Raw genomic sequence first — 11804 nt, 5'->3', positions numbered from 1 at the left:
GTCCATCTCTCTAGCAGTCTTGACGTGGATGTGCACATAAGAGGTCAGGCAGCACCCACACGGGGACAGGAGGTCACAGACCCCACATGGACACACAGACACATATAAATACAGTTTGTACCGTACTGGATTCTCTATTTCTCCACAGGATTTAGCAAAGTCCTTCAAGGGAAGATGCTTAAGAGCACCCAGGAATGTCCTCGGCCACCCACAGCTCTCTGAACTGTCATTCATGGTCATTCTCCAGATAGGTGTTGGTGTTGGTGCACCCCTGTGATACCGGCACCCCAGAATCGGAGGCAGGAGGATCAGAAGTCGAAAGCCAGCCTTGGCTACATAGTAAGTTGGAGGCCAGCCTGGGCTGCATGAGACCCTGTCCCAATCTTTAAAAACAACAAATTACAAGCAGCTACGTCCAGCTCAAGGCTGCCCTGCCTTAGGGGACCCGGTACCTGGGAAAGGATGAAGGGGTGACGAGCTCATGTGGAGGGAGGCTGGGTGTGGGAGTAGGGGTTCCCTGAATGATCACTACCTCCCTAGATTTTCCTCACCAGGAAACCCAAAGTCTCCTCAACATCTGCCCCACATTGCCTCAACTGATTCCTCGCTGCTCCCCAGTAAAGCAAGTGGTCAATGAGATGTGAGAATAAAGACTGGGGTCCCAGGACTCTTCCCTGCCCCCACAGTGGCTTCCTTTCCCCGAACATGAAAGGAAAGGGAAGAAGCAGCAGTTGATGAAATTGGGGAAGCTGTGGATTTAGGCCTCAGATAGACAGGGAAGAAGCCTTGGGTCCTCTGGGGACAGTGTTTCCTCAAGAAGTGGCCCAAGGTTGTTTATGGAAGGTGGCAGGAGCTGGGTGTGGTGGTACACAGCTTTAAAATCCCAGCACTCAGAACAGACAGGTAAAACTCTGTGAGTTCTAGGTCAGCCTGGTCTGCATAGCAAGATCTAGCCAGTCAGGGCCAGAGAGGCCCTTAAATGGAGGAGGCAGGAAGGAAACCAGGGGGCTGGAAGATAGGACAGACAGAATGCTGACACCCTTTGTAGCAAGTGGCAAATGTCTAGCCCTAAGCTCCAGCTTGCTGTCATCCTAGACCCTTAATGGTCCCCACAGTCACGGTACTACAATCTGATTAGTCAGTGCTTCCATTGGCCACCTGACCTATGAGCTGTGGTCAGTTCCTCCAGACCTGTGGAGCTGAGAGAGACATCATGAGGTCACCTGGTCTCTCCCCACAGAGCTCCCTGTGGCTTGGTTAAATATCAGTTCACATTTTCCCGTCAGACCACTGTGTTGCCCTCCAGAAACGTTGGTGATGTAGGCATATGCATGCCTCTCTCCAGTGAGCTGGAGCTGCGGAGGGGCAGGAGTCGGTGACCAGGGTTCCCACCTCTGCGTCCCGTCACTCCCTTGCCGCGCCGCCAGCACTGGAACGGCCTCAGCACCTCCCTCCGAAGGTCCCGGCTACGCCATGTATAGATGACAGGGTTGAGCAGTGAGTTGAGGGTGGCAAAGGCAAAAAAATAATGGGCTTTGTAGAGGACGGGGCAGGCCCGGACGGGACAGGTGGAATCTAAGAGAAGAATGCTAAAAGCTGGCAGCCAGCAGATGATGAAAACACCTAGTACAATGGTGACCGTCTTGAGCAGGGCCAGTGTCTGAGGACCAGCAACATCCACTTGGCTGGAGCGGACTACAAAGTAGATTCGGACATACAATGCCACAATAGCCAGTAAGATGACGGAGAAGATGGTAACCACGCAGAGCACATAGTACTTAGCATAGAGGGGCAGCACAGTGGAGCAGGCCTCTAGCTGGTCCAGACAATTCCAGCCCAGGATGGGCAAGCCACCCAGAATCAGTGATATCAGCCATGAGGCCCCAATGAGCATCAACATTCGACAGCTTTTGTCACTGCCGTAGAGCTTGACCTTGGCGATGGCCACTTGTCTCTCGATGGCGATGGCCAGGAGGCTGAAGACCGAGGCGGAGAGCGTGATGAAGGCTGAACCCTCTCGGGCAAACCACTGCAAGGGAGTTAAGGACAGAGTGACAGGCCCTGAGAGCAAGGTGTTGGCCACAAAGGCCACGCCTGCCAGCAGGTCGGAGGCTGCCAGGTTGCCTAGGAACAGGTACATCGCTGAGTGGAACTTGCTGTTCCTGGACACTGCGATTAGCACCAGAAGGTTCTCCACCACGATGGCACAGCATAAGATGATGATGAAGGCGGAGGCCACCTTGCGGGAGGGGGTCTCCTGCATGTCCAGCGTCTCCTTGGTGTAATTGTAGTGTTCCAGAACCTTCTCAGGATTGAGGTACTCTGAGTATAAGCCGCCCATGGTGGGGCTCAGTGGCCGGCCGGGGCCATGGGGCTGAGCACTGCAGAGGGGAGAGGGACAGAAAACGGACAGCAGGTCACTATGGTGGCTTTTGCAGGGACTCTGAACTAGGACTACAGAGGTTCAGGGTCTAGCTCCAAGATCTCAGTGAATGACCCCAGGGAAGCTCCATTCATCACTATCCCTCCATGTAACAGACAGACTGCTTAGAGGAGTCAGCTCAGTTTGTCAAGGTCACCAAGCTACCACGTGATAGGGTACACAGTTAGTAAGCCCTGAGCAACAGTCTCCTGTGGTGTTTTTTTTAAAGGTTTTATTTATCATTACATGTAAGTACACTGTTGCTGTCTTCAGACACTCCCTAAGAGGGCATCAGATCTCATTACAGATGGTTGTGAGCCATCCTGTGGTTGCTGGGAATTGAACTCAGGATCTCCGGAAGAGCAGCCAGTGCTCTTTACTGCTGAGCCATCTCTCCAGCCCTCCTGTTTTTGTTGATGTCTTTTGATGTTTTATTTGGTTTTAAGACAGAATCTTTCTGGGTAGATCTGAACAGCCTGGAACTCATGGAGTTCTACCTCCCTTTGCCTCCCAAGAGTTGGGATCCAAGGAAGGTGTGTTAAACCATGTGAGGTCTACATAGTGAGGTTCTGTCTCAGAAACAAGAATCAGAGTGTTAGGGCTGTAACTCCCTTGGTAGAGAGCTTCCCCAACATGCAGGGAACCCAGGGTTCCAACCCCGGCAGGGCCTGCACAAGTCATGGCCTGCACAAGTCATGGCCTGCACAAGTCGTGGCCTGCACAAGTCGTGGCCTGCACAAGTCATGGCATACACAAGTCATGGTAGTTCATATCTGTAACACCATCACTTGGGAGGTAGAAGCAGGAGTGAGGTCATGGTCATCTAGGCTATATAATGAAGCAAGTTGGGGAAGACAGCCTGAGCTACACAAGATGTGCTTTTAAGCTCATCAGTGAGAAGGCAGAGGCAGGCAGGGCTCCATGAGTCTGAGGCTAGCCTGCCAAAAAAAAAAAAAAAAATCCAATACCAAGTGGTTAGCCCTGAAATCATGTCGATATGAGAAACATTGTATGAACTGAGCAAGTTGTATTTATATATTTAGGAACATACAGCACTTGGGAGGCAGAGGCAGGTGGATTTCTGAGTTCGAGGCCAGCCTGGTCTACATACAGAGTGAGTTCAAGATAGCCAGGACTATACAGAGAAACTCTGTCTCGAAAAACAAACAAAACGAAAGATATAGGAATATATATAGACTGAGAAAGAAATGGAGGCCATAAAGTTGAGAGAGAACAGGGTGTTGCAAGGGATGGGTTGGAGAAAGGAATATGAAGAAGGGAAATGATATAGTTTTTATTTAAAGAAATAAAATTATTTAAAATTTTTAAAAAAAAGTTAGGCATTCTGGTAATGTCTAAAGACAGTTACAGTGTATTCATATACACAAAATAAATAAATAAATCTTTAAAAATGTTTTCTTTAAAAAAGAGAAAAAGTTAGACATAGCTAGTTGGTGGTGGCACTCGCCTTTAAGCCCAGCACTTGGGAGGCAGAGGCAGGCGGATTTCTGAGTTCGAGGCCAGCCTGGTCTACAGAGTGATTTCCAGGACAGCCAATGCTATACAGAGAAACCCTGTCTCAAAAACAAAAGACAAACCAAAAAGTCAGGCAAAGTGCTGTGCTTAGGAGGCCGAGGCAGGAGGCTGCTACACATTCCAGGCAGCCTGAGCTGCATGGCAAGATCCTGTCTGGAGAAAAAAGGAACGAACAGGTAGAAGATTCTCTGGACTTCTAGAAACCTGCCTGCCTTCCCAGAGAACAGGCCTCGGGTAGGGCTTGGACAGCTTGTCGCTCCTGTCCTACACACAGGAACCTCAGGCTTCATGCTGTCTGCTGACCTGGGTCAGCAAGATTCTTATTACCACCAGCACCAACCCTGCTCATTACCATCCACTGCCATGATTCCAGGCTGGGATTAAGCCTGGAGGCCATGGGCACACCCAAAGATAAGGACTTGGGGAGACACCAGGACGGCCCTAAGGTCCAAGCCTCCCAAAACTGTACTATCCTGAAGGGCATGGACCTTGGCGGCACAGCAGAGTTCATCTGTTCCCACTCCAACTCCCACACTCAAGAGAGTGAGTTACTGAAGGCTCAGTCAGCCTCTTAGCCCCAACATACCCATCTGTACAATGGGTACCAAAAAGGTATCTCCATAAGGGATGAAAAACTCTTTTTCAAGGATGTGTGAAACCTGCTGTGCACCTGTAATCACAACACCCAAGGTGTCATGAACTTTGACCCAAAAGTTCAGGACCAGCCTGGAGAAGAGTGAGCGCAGAAAAAGACAGATGGACAGGGCATGAGAGATGGCTGACTGGGGAAGCATACTTGCTGAGCAAGCCTTACACCATGAGTTAGAGTCCCCAGAGCTATGGTAGAAGAGGAGTGACTCTGGAATTGTCCTCTGACCTTCACATCAGGTGGCAGTGGCAAGGGTGTGCCCACACCCCCCTACACATCATGCCTCCCCCCAGAATAATAAACATAATAAACTTTAAAAAGGGAAGGAGAAAGGACCAAGAGACAGGAAGGGAACAGCTGCTCAGGAGCTGGGGAGGCACTGAGAAAGCACTTGCCTTCTCAGTGTGAGGGCCTGAGTCTGATCCCCACATTTAATAAGGCCAGTAATGGTAACTCAGGAGTTTGAGACAGAGCGAGCTCCCTAGAAACTCAATGGAAAGAAATTAAAAAGAAAAAGATATATGCAGGGCCTGAAGAGGCAGGTCAGTAAGTAGAATTCTTGCCTTGTAAATTCAGGACCCGAGGTTAGCCCCCAGCTGGGTGGTGGTGGTGCACACCTTTAATCCCAGCACTAAGGAAGCAGAGCAGACTGATCTCTGATTTTGAGGCCAGCCTGGTCTACAGAGCTAATTCCAGGACTGCTGAAGCTAGACAGAGAAACTCTGTCTCAAAAAACAACCAAACAAAAAAGCCGAGGGTGAGGGCTCAAACCTGACCCCAGCACTGGACAAGCAGACGGGAGGATTTCCCAGGCCACTGGTCTTCAATCTAATCTTCTTGGGCAGTTTCAGGCCACTGAGAGACCCTGTCTCAAAAAACAAAGCAAAACACAGGATGGAATTTGAGGAGCAGTAGGTGAACTTATCCTCTGGCGTGCTCACACGTACACACACATGCACATGCACCTACATACACAACACAAACAGAGGGCAGGGGAAACATCCAACAAATCCAACAATGTCTTCAGCGCCCCCCCTTTCTCAACACACACAAGCTCTGGGCTACCTCCATCCACTCGATCGATCATCTGGGAAAAGATGCTGACTTAGCCAAAAATAAATAAAAAAAAACCCCACCCTCTAACAGCTGGTTTCCATCCCCACCATCTCACACTACCAAGGACACTGGGTCCCTAGGGGGTGGGCAGGGCGCTGGCATCCCTGCCAGTGCCAGGATGCAATCCAGATGTGTCAAGCCCCTGGAACAAACATGGCGGAGCCTCTGTCACATCCGGTGTGGGGAAGTCTGGGGGTGGGAATGGAGAGAATGAGGAGGGTCACTAGTGACCTAGTCTGGGAGGTTCTGGCTGGGAAGATGGGGTAGCCGCTAAAGTCATGTGAGCTGTGAAGGGGCCCCAATGGAGCAGCCTATGCAGAGGGGCCGGGAGGGGGAGTATATGAGCTGTGAAGGGGCCCCCTTGGAGCAGTCTGTGCAGAGAGGCAGGCAGAGAGGTTAGAAATTTGTTTTCATGAAGAGTCTGAGTCACCCACCCCTCCTTTGCAAGGAAAACTGAGCTGAGCCTGGGAAGGGAGGGGGATCTGTGTGGGCAGAGAACATGAGACGCTGAACACACCATGGCCAGCTAGAGTAGGGTAGGGGGAATCTCAGAGGGGCTGGAGCAGTGTAGGAGAATCCTCCAGTTCTTGGTTACAGGGAGGGGCCACACGTTAAGAAGTCTTCCCGGCCTGGCTTGAAAAGAGGCCTGACAAGAGCCACGTGTTTCCCAGAAAGAGCACCGTTCCAGAAGCTGGCTGGTTGAGCCGGTTCCTAGTGAGCACTGAAAATGATGGGGGTCTTCCGGGGTCGCCCAGCCATCTCCTTTCCCGGATGTCCCCTCGGTTGGACACCCTAGCCTTTGAAGGGGTTTACAGAGACAGCTGCTGCCCACCCCCTGGGCGAGGGGACATCCGTCCTACTTTGGGAACAGAGAAGAGCTTGTACGTGTCCTCGGGGACAGCTGCCCCACCCAGATCCTCACACAGAGGCTCCTTGTTTCCCCTGCCTGGACAGAGCCCTGGGCGCCCCAATGCCCTCAGCTCGTTGCGTTGCAGCGGGTCCCAAGCCAGTTTGGTCTAGGCCACACAGCCAGGCCTTCAAGCCAGGTATTCAAGCTGAAGTAGCCCAGAGCCTGATTGGCTCATTTTCCATGCATCCTCTGCATCAGATTGGTCCAGCTGGGGTGTGTGTGTGTGTGTGTGTGTGTGTGTGCTCTATGAAGAATCCTACAGTCCTCTTCTGGAAGCTGCTGGAACCCTGCTCTTCAGGAGCTGTGTGATTGTCCCTGTGGGGCTGTTTGAACCACAGTCTGACCGCTGGGTCACCCCCCCTCCCTTTGACTCCTCCATGCTGCCCTGATCATCTGGGCCCCTCTTGGGGTTCATTATTGAGAATCAACCCCCCTCCAATTCCAAGCCTGGTGGGTGAGAATCCCTGGGTGTGTCCCTTACCCCCCCCCCCCGACTCCCACCTCCTCTCCAGTCTGGCCGGGTACAAGAGGAAGAATTACGGCCATTTCCTGCAGAAATAAATGTGACCGGCCTGCCAGAGCACCCCAGGGACTGACCAGAAAGTCTGTCTTCCCAGGGAGGGAAGACCGTGAATGCTATCTATACTCACAGCCTATACCAAGGCTAAGACTCTGCGCGTGAGCGTACTTACACACTCACACACACACACACACCATATATATATATATATATATATATATATATATATATGCACACACACCCAAACACACCCACATCATACATATACACACAAACCACACACACCATACACAGACACACACCATACACACACCACACACACTACAGACATACCACATACACACCACACACATACACATATACACACGCGCGCGCACACACACTGTCCAACTAAGGAAGGGGAAACTCAGGTCTAGGCTGGCTCTCTCTCTCTCTCTCTCTCTCTCTCTCTCTCTCTCTCTCTCTCGTCTCATTTTCCCTCCTAGAACTTTCTAACCAAAGACAGGAGCTTAAGCGGTTTAAGGACTTTCAGAAAGAGGAAAGAGGAAGCTAGCCCAAAGGGTTGGAGCCTTGGAGGAAGAGTCACTCTACAGGCGGATAGAGGGGGGCCTCCTCCCTTTGTCCAGACTCCAAGACCTGGCTAAACTCCGACTCTGGTCTCCAGTCCCACCTCCACCGCAGTGGTCCAGACTGCCTCTCAGAGGCAGGGGAAGTAGCCACTAGAGACTAGGCTCTGAATGAAAATGAGGCGCACTGGTTCACACCTATAATCCCAGCTACACAGGAAGCTAAGGAAGGAAGGTGGAGAGTTCAAGACCAGCCTAGGCTACATAATGAGTTGGCGATTAGCCTGGGTAGCACAGGGAGACCCCCGACTCATTGGATAAAGGCACTTGTCACCAAGCTTGGAGACTTGATCCACCCCCAGTACCCACATAGTGAAAGAGAGAAATGACTCTCAAAAGTTTTTCCTAACCTGAACACTCATGCCATGAAACATACATGCCCACACATAAATAAATGTAAATTTAAAATGTATACATATTAAAAAGCACTGTGTGTTGGTACACACTTTTAATCTCAGGATTTGGGAGACAGACATGCAGATCTCTGTGAATTTGAGACCAGCCTGATCTACATAGCGAGTTTCAGGACAGCTACAGATACATAGAGAGACCCTGTCTATAAAAACATAAAATTGCCGGGTGGTGGTGGCGCACGCCTTTAATCCCAGCACTTGGGAGGCAGAGGCAGGTGGATTTCTGAGTTTGAGGCCAGCCTGGTCTATAGAGTGAGTTCCAGGACAGCCAGGACTACACAGAGAAACCCTGTCTCGAAAAACAAAAAACAAAACAAAACAAAAACAACAACAACAAAAAAAACCCAAAACAACAACAACAACAAAAACCATAAAATTAAGAACTTGGTGTAGCTTAGGGGTACAGCATCATTTTGAAGCCCTGGGTTCCCAGGACTGCAGAAAACACACGAGGAAGAGGACCAACTGAAAGGGTCTGGAGTGAGGGAAGAGAGATAGACCCGGGGACACGACTGCTTAGCTAGAGATTAGTAGAGAGGAAGGCTGAAGGAAGGCCTGGTGGCTCCCCTCCACTCCCTCTCAGTTCCAAAGAGCCAAAGAGCTCACCCATCCCTGCAAGCAGCTGGCCAAGCTCAGCCCTACACGAACCTCCCCCCATCCCCACCACTTTGGTTGCTGTGTGGGTGTAGCCCCTCCTACATGGCTGCTGCCCACCAAGCTTGCAGGGGAGAAGTGACCAAACTCAGAACTTTACCCTCACTCCCCACAGCCACACTCTCCTATGGCTCCCTAGGGCCCAGGCATACACTGCTGCACTAACCTCCTTTTGAATCTCTGAGCCTGACTGAGGTCGAGACCAGCTATAGTTGCCTCTGGTGTATCCTACAGACCCACTCCCCACCCCCACACAAACACTTTTTCCGGCAGACTATCTTATCTTTGGATTTCATTTGACTGTCACTGTCTCGGCCTTCAGGAACTACCACCTTCTCTTTTTGTTTTGTTTTGGGGTCAGGGTCTTACTGTGTATCCCAGGTTGACCAGAAACTCATTATGTAGATCACGTTGGCCTTGAATTCACAAAGATGCCCCCCTTAACTCTCCTGAGCACTGGGATTAAAGAAATGAGGCATCTTGCCCAGCACAGCCCACCAACAATGTCTATCTGAGCATCTGACTTTATCATCGGAAATTGTCTTGTTTTCCACAGTACTGCATGAAACCAACAACCAAGTTCACCCTCAGCTTCTTTTGCCTGGTTTAAGGGAGGCAGGCGCACGAATGAATCAAAGAGCCCGAAATTGGAGGTCTCCCATGCAAAGCATGGGGACATCTCAATCCCTTAGCAGCACCCCTACCCAACCACTATACGAAGCTAGGCGCGTCTCCATGGCGACGCCAGTAAGACCCGCCCGGCTCAAGCAGCACTCTCGGGCTCCTTATCAGGCCGAGGAATGCGTGGTATCCACACTCGCTCGGGCTCGGGCGGCGCCATCTCTCTCCCGAGACCCCGACACGCGCGCAGGATGTCCCTACCCTGCAGAAGGCAATAGGGGGAGGCGACACCTCTGCATCCCACCAGAGGGCCCCCACATCTAGATTCTAGGCCACTGGAGAGAGTAGCTACAGCAACTACTTTCCCTCCCCCCCTCAGTGATGCTCCCACGTTGCCCCACAGGGGACAGTAGGCTCAGCGGGTGTCGCCTCGGGCACCTAACAACAAGGATAGGGACGGGGGTGGGAGGTGGAAATCCCCGAGTGAGTCAACCCGTGCGGTAGAAGGGGGCGAGGTCCCAACGCTGTGTAGCCCGCGACAACGCGGACAATCCGCCACGCATGCCTTCCTCTACCCCTACGCCCCATCCCTGGGCTAGGACAAGAAGAGGAGACACCTGGACTTCCCAGTTAATGTCCCTTTTCTTCGAAACAAAGTGATTCTCCCGAAAGGGAGACTGAAGGACAGGGGCAACTAAGGGAAAGTGAGGCAAAAAAGTAGTCTCACTGGCGGTGGGGCGATGGCCTTCGCCAGGGACCCCGCCCATGAACTCCGAGCGTCCGCTCCTATGCAGCACCTTTCATCCTAGTTCAAGCCGAAGACTGAGAAGAAGGGATGCTGCACCTCTCCCCAACAACCTCACTGCCCCAAACCCTGCTTCCTGAGAACCCCCATCCAGTCTTGCAAAGTCGCCAGCCCAAAGCGCTCGGATTCCGCCTTTCTCTTCAGCGCCAACTTCCTGGCCCAAGGAAGGCGGGGAGCTCAGTCTGGGGGTGCGCCACTGAGTAGGTGGGGAGCTGCCTGGAGTGGTGGACGGGGGCGCACAGTGGATGATCCGTCCTCTCGATGCAGCAGAGCCTGGAGCAGCGCGTGCAACGCCTGTAAGAGCGCCTGACCCCGGGCCGGGCCCCCAAGCTGAGATCCCAGGGTCTCAGTGGACCGCGGCCCGCCCAGATCGGAACCTCCCCTTTGCCCCGAGCGCTCACCTGGCTAGGCCGGCCGGGGTCCCTGCCCTGGCCTGAGTGGCCTTGGCGTCTGCGCCCCGGGAAAGCCAGTGGCTAGTTTTGGAGACTGTTGGCTGTGCTCGGTCTAAGTCCCGGAGTTGGGGACCCAGGACAAGAGAGAGGCGGGCACAGCCGCCGCCTCCGGCCCCAACTCCCTGCTCGCCCCGCCCTCCTCTCCTCCTCTTTCCGGCGGCGACTTGCAATGAATTCCAGATGTGGCCCGCCAGTTAGCCAGGGCGCGCACAGGAGAAGAGCAGGGCCCCTTTGTCCGCACCCAACCCCCCGCAACTCCCGCCCTGCTCCTCCCAATCCCACTCCTGAGAACTGCGTGGCATGATGTCACGATCGCGTGACGTCACAGCTCTTTTGACCCAAGTGGTCTAGTCCTGAAACAACTGTATTTGTTTGGCTTAGCTCCAGGCTAATGCCTGGGACCTGGAAATGGAGGAAATCACACTTACCTACTACGTGAGGACTCAGCAATTCAAGATGAAGCACCTACTATGTGTTTAGACAAGAAATAAATGCCTACATTGTACCATGCCCAGTCCCCGAACAGAAGACTTGATAAGAACCCCCAAATCCAACTGGGTGTTGTGGCACATAGGCTTGCCTGTCATCCCAACATCTGCCACCTGGGAGGTGGGACTATCAGGAGGTCAGTGTTGTCCTAGCAGCCTTCACCAGGACTGCCAGCTCAAGACCCTTTCTGAAAAACAACCGGCCAGGATATGGATTCAGGTGGTTGAATGTTTGCCTAGTATCCAGCCTCCACACTGCAAAACTATGGAATGGTGGCTGGGCCTCCAATTCCTGCACTTGTGAAGTAGAAGCAGGAGGTTTGTTTTAGAGTTCAAGGCCAGTCTTGATCACATGATCCTGTTGGCTCCTTCCCTCCAAACAACTCAGAGTGAAAAAAAAATTCCAAAATTAGAGTAACAGAAGGTCAGCTGTCTAGCTCCACTAGGCGGAGAGGGGAAAGTGCTGGCCTGGAAGCCTGACCTGAGTTTAGTCCCTGGAAGTAAAGTTGGCCTCTGACCTCCACAGAACACACTGGCACTGCTGCACCTGCGTTCACACAGCGATACATGTACAATAATAATAATTGCATTT

General features: G+C 52.2%; 1 protein-coding gene across 5 annotated transcripts in view; it reads right to left on the bottom strand.

Annotated features, from left to right (window-relative positions):
• The window catches only part of S1pr2 (sphingosine-1-phosphate receptor 2), an 11502-nt gene extending 236 nt beyond the window's left edge, over positions 1 to 11266 (bottom strand). Inside the window, exons 1-3 of one of the 5 annotated variants that reach the window (XM_076939797.1) lie at positions 11153 to 11171; positions 5384 to 5472; positions 1 to 2381 (exon numbers count right to left, since the gene is read on the bottom strand). The exon at positions 1 to 2381 is cut by the window's left edge and continues 236 nt beyond it. In XM_076939797.1, the coding sequence (XP_076795912.1) occupies positions 1283 to 2341 (1059 nt within the window). In that variant the 5' untranslated portion in view covers positions 2342 to 2381; positions 5384 to 5472; positions 11153 to 11171 and the 3' untranslated portion in view covers positions 1 to 1282. Of the gene's footprint in view, positions 2382 to 5378; positions 5473 to 10673; positions 10926 to 11152 lie in introns of those variants that run through there. The other 4 variants (XM_076939796.1, XM_076939795.1, XM_076939798.1 and 1 more) reach the window with 4 other exon arrangements.
• Between the last annotated feature and the right edge of the window lie 538 nt (positions 11267 to 11804).

Source organism: Arvicanthis niloticus, chromosome 8, assembly GCF_011762505.2.
Source record: "Arvicanthis niloticus isolate mArvNil1 chromosome 8, mArvNil1.pat.X, whole genome shotgun sequence".
Classification (NCBI taxonomy): Eukaryota; Metazoa; Chordata; class Mammalia; order Rodentia; family Muridae; genus Arvicanthis; species Arvicanthis niloticus.
The sequence above is the reverse complement of the archived record's forward strand: the minus strand, read 5'-3'. Positions and strand labels throughout refer to the sequence as shown.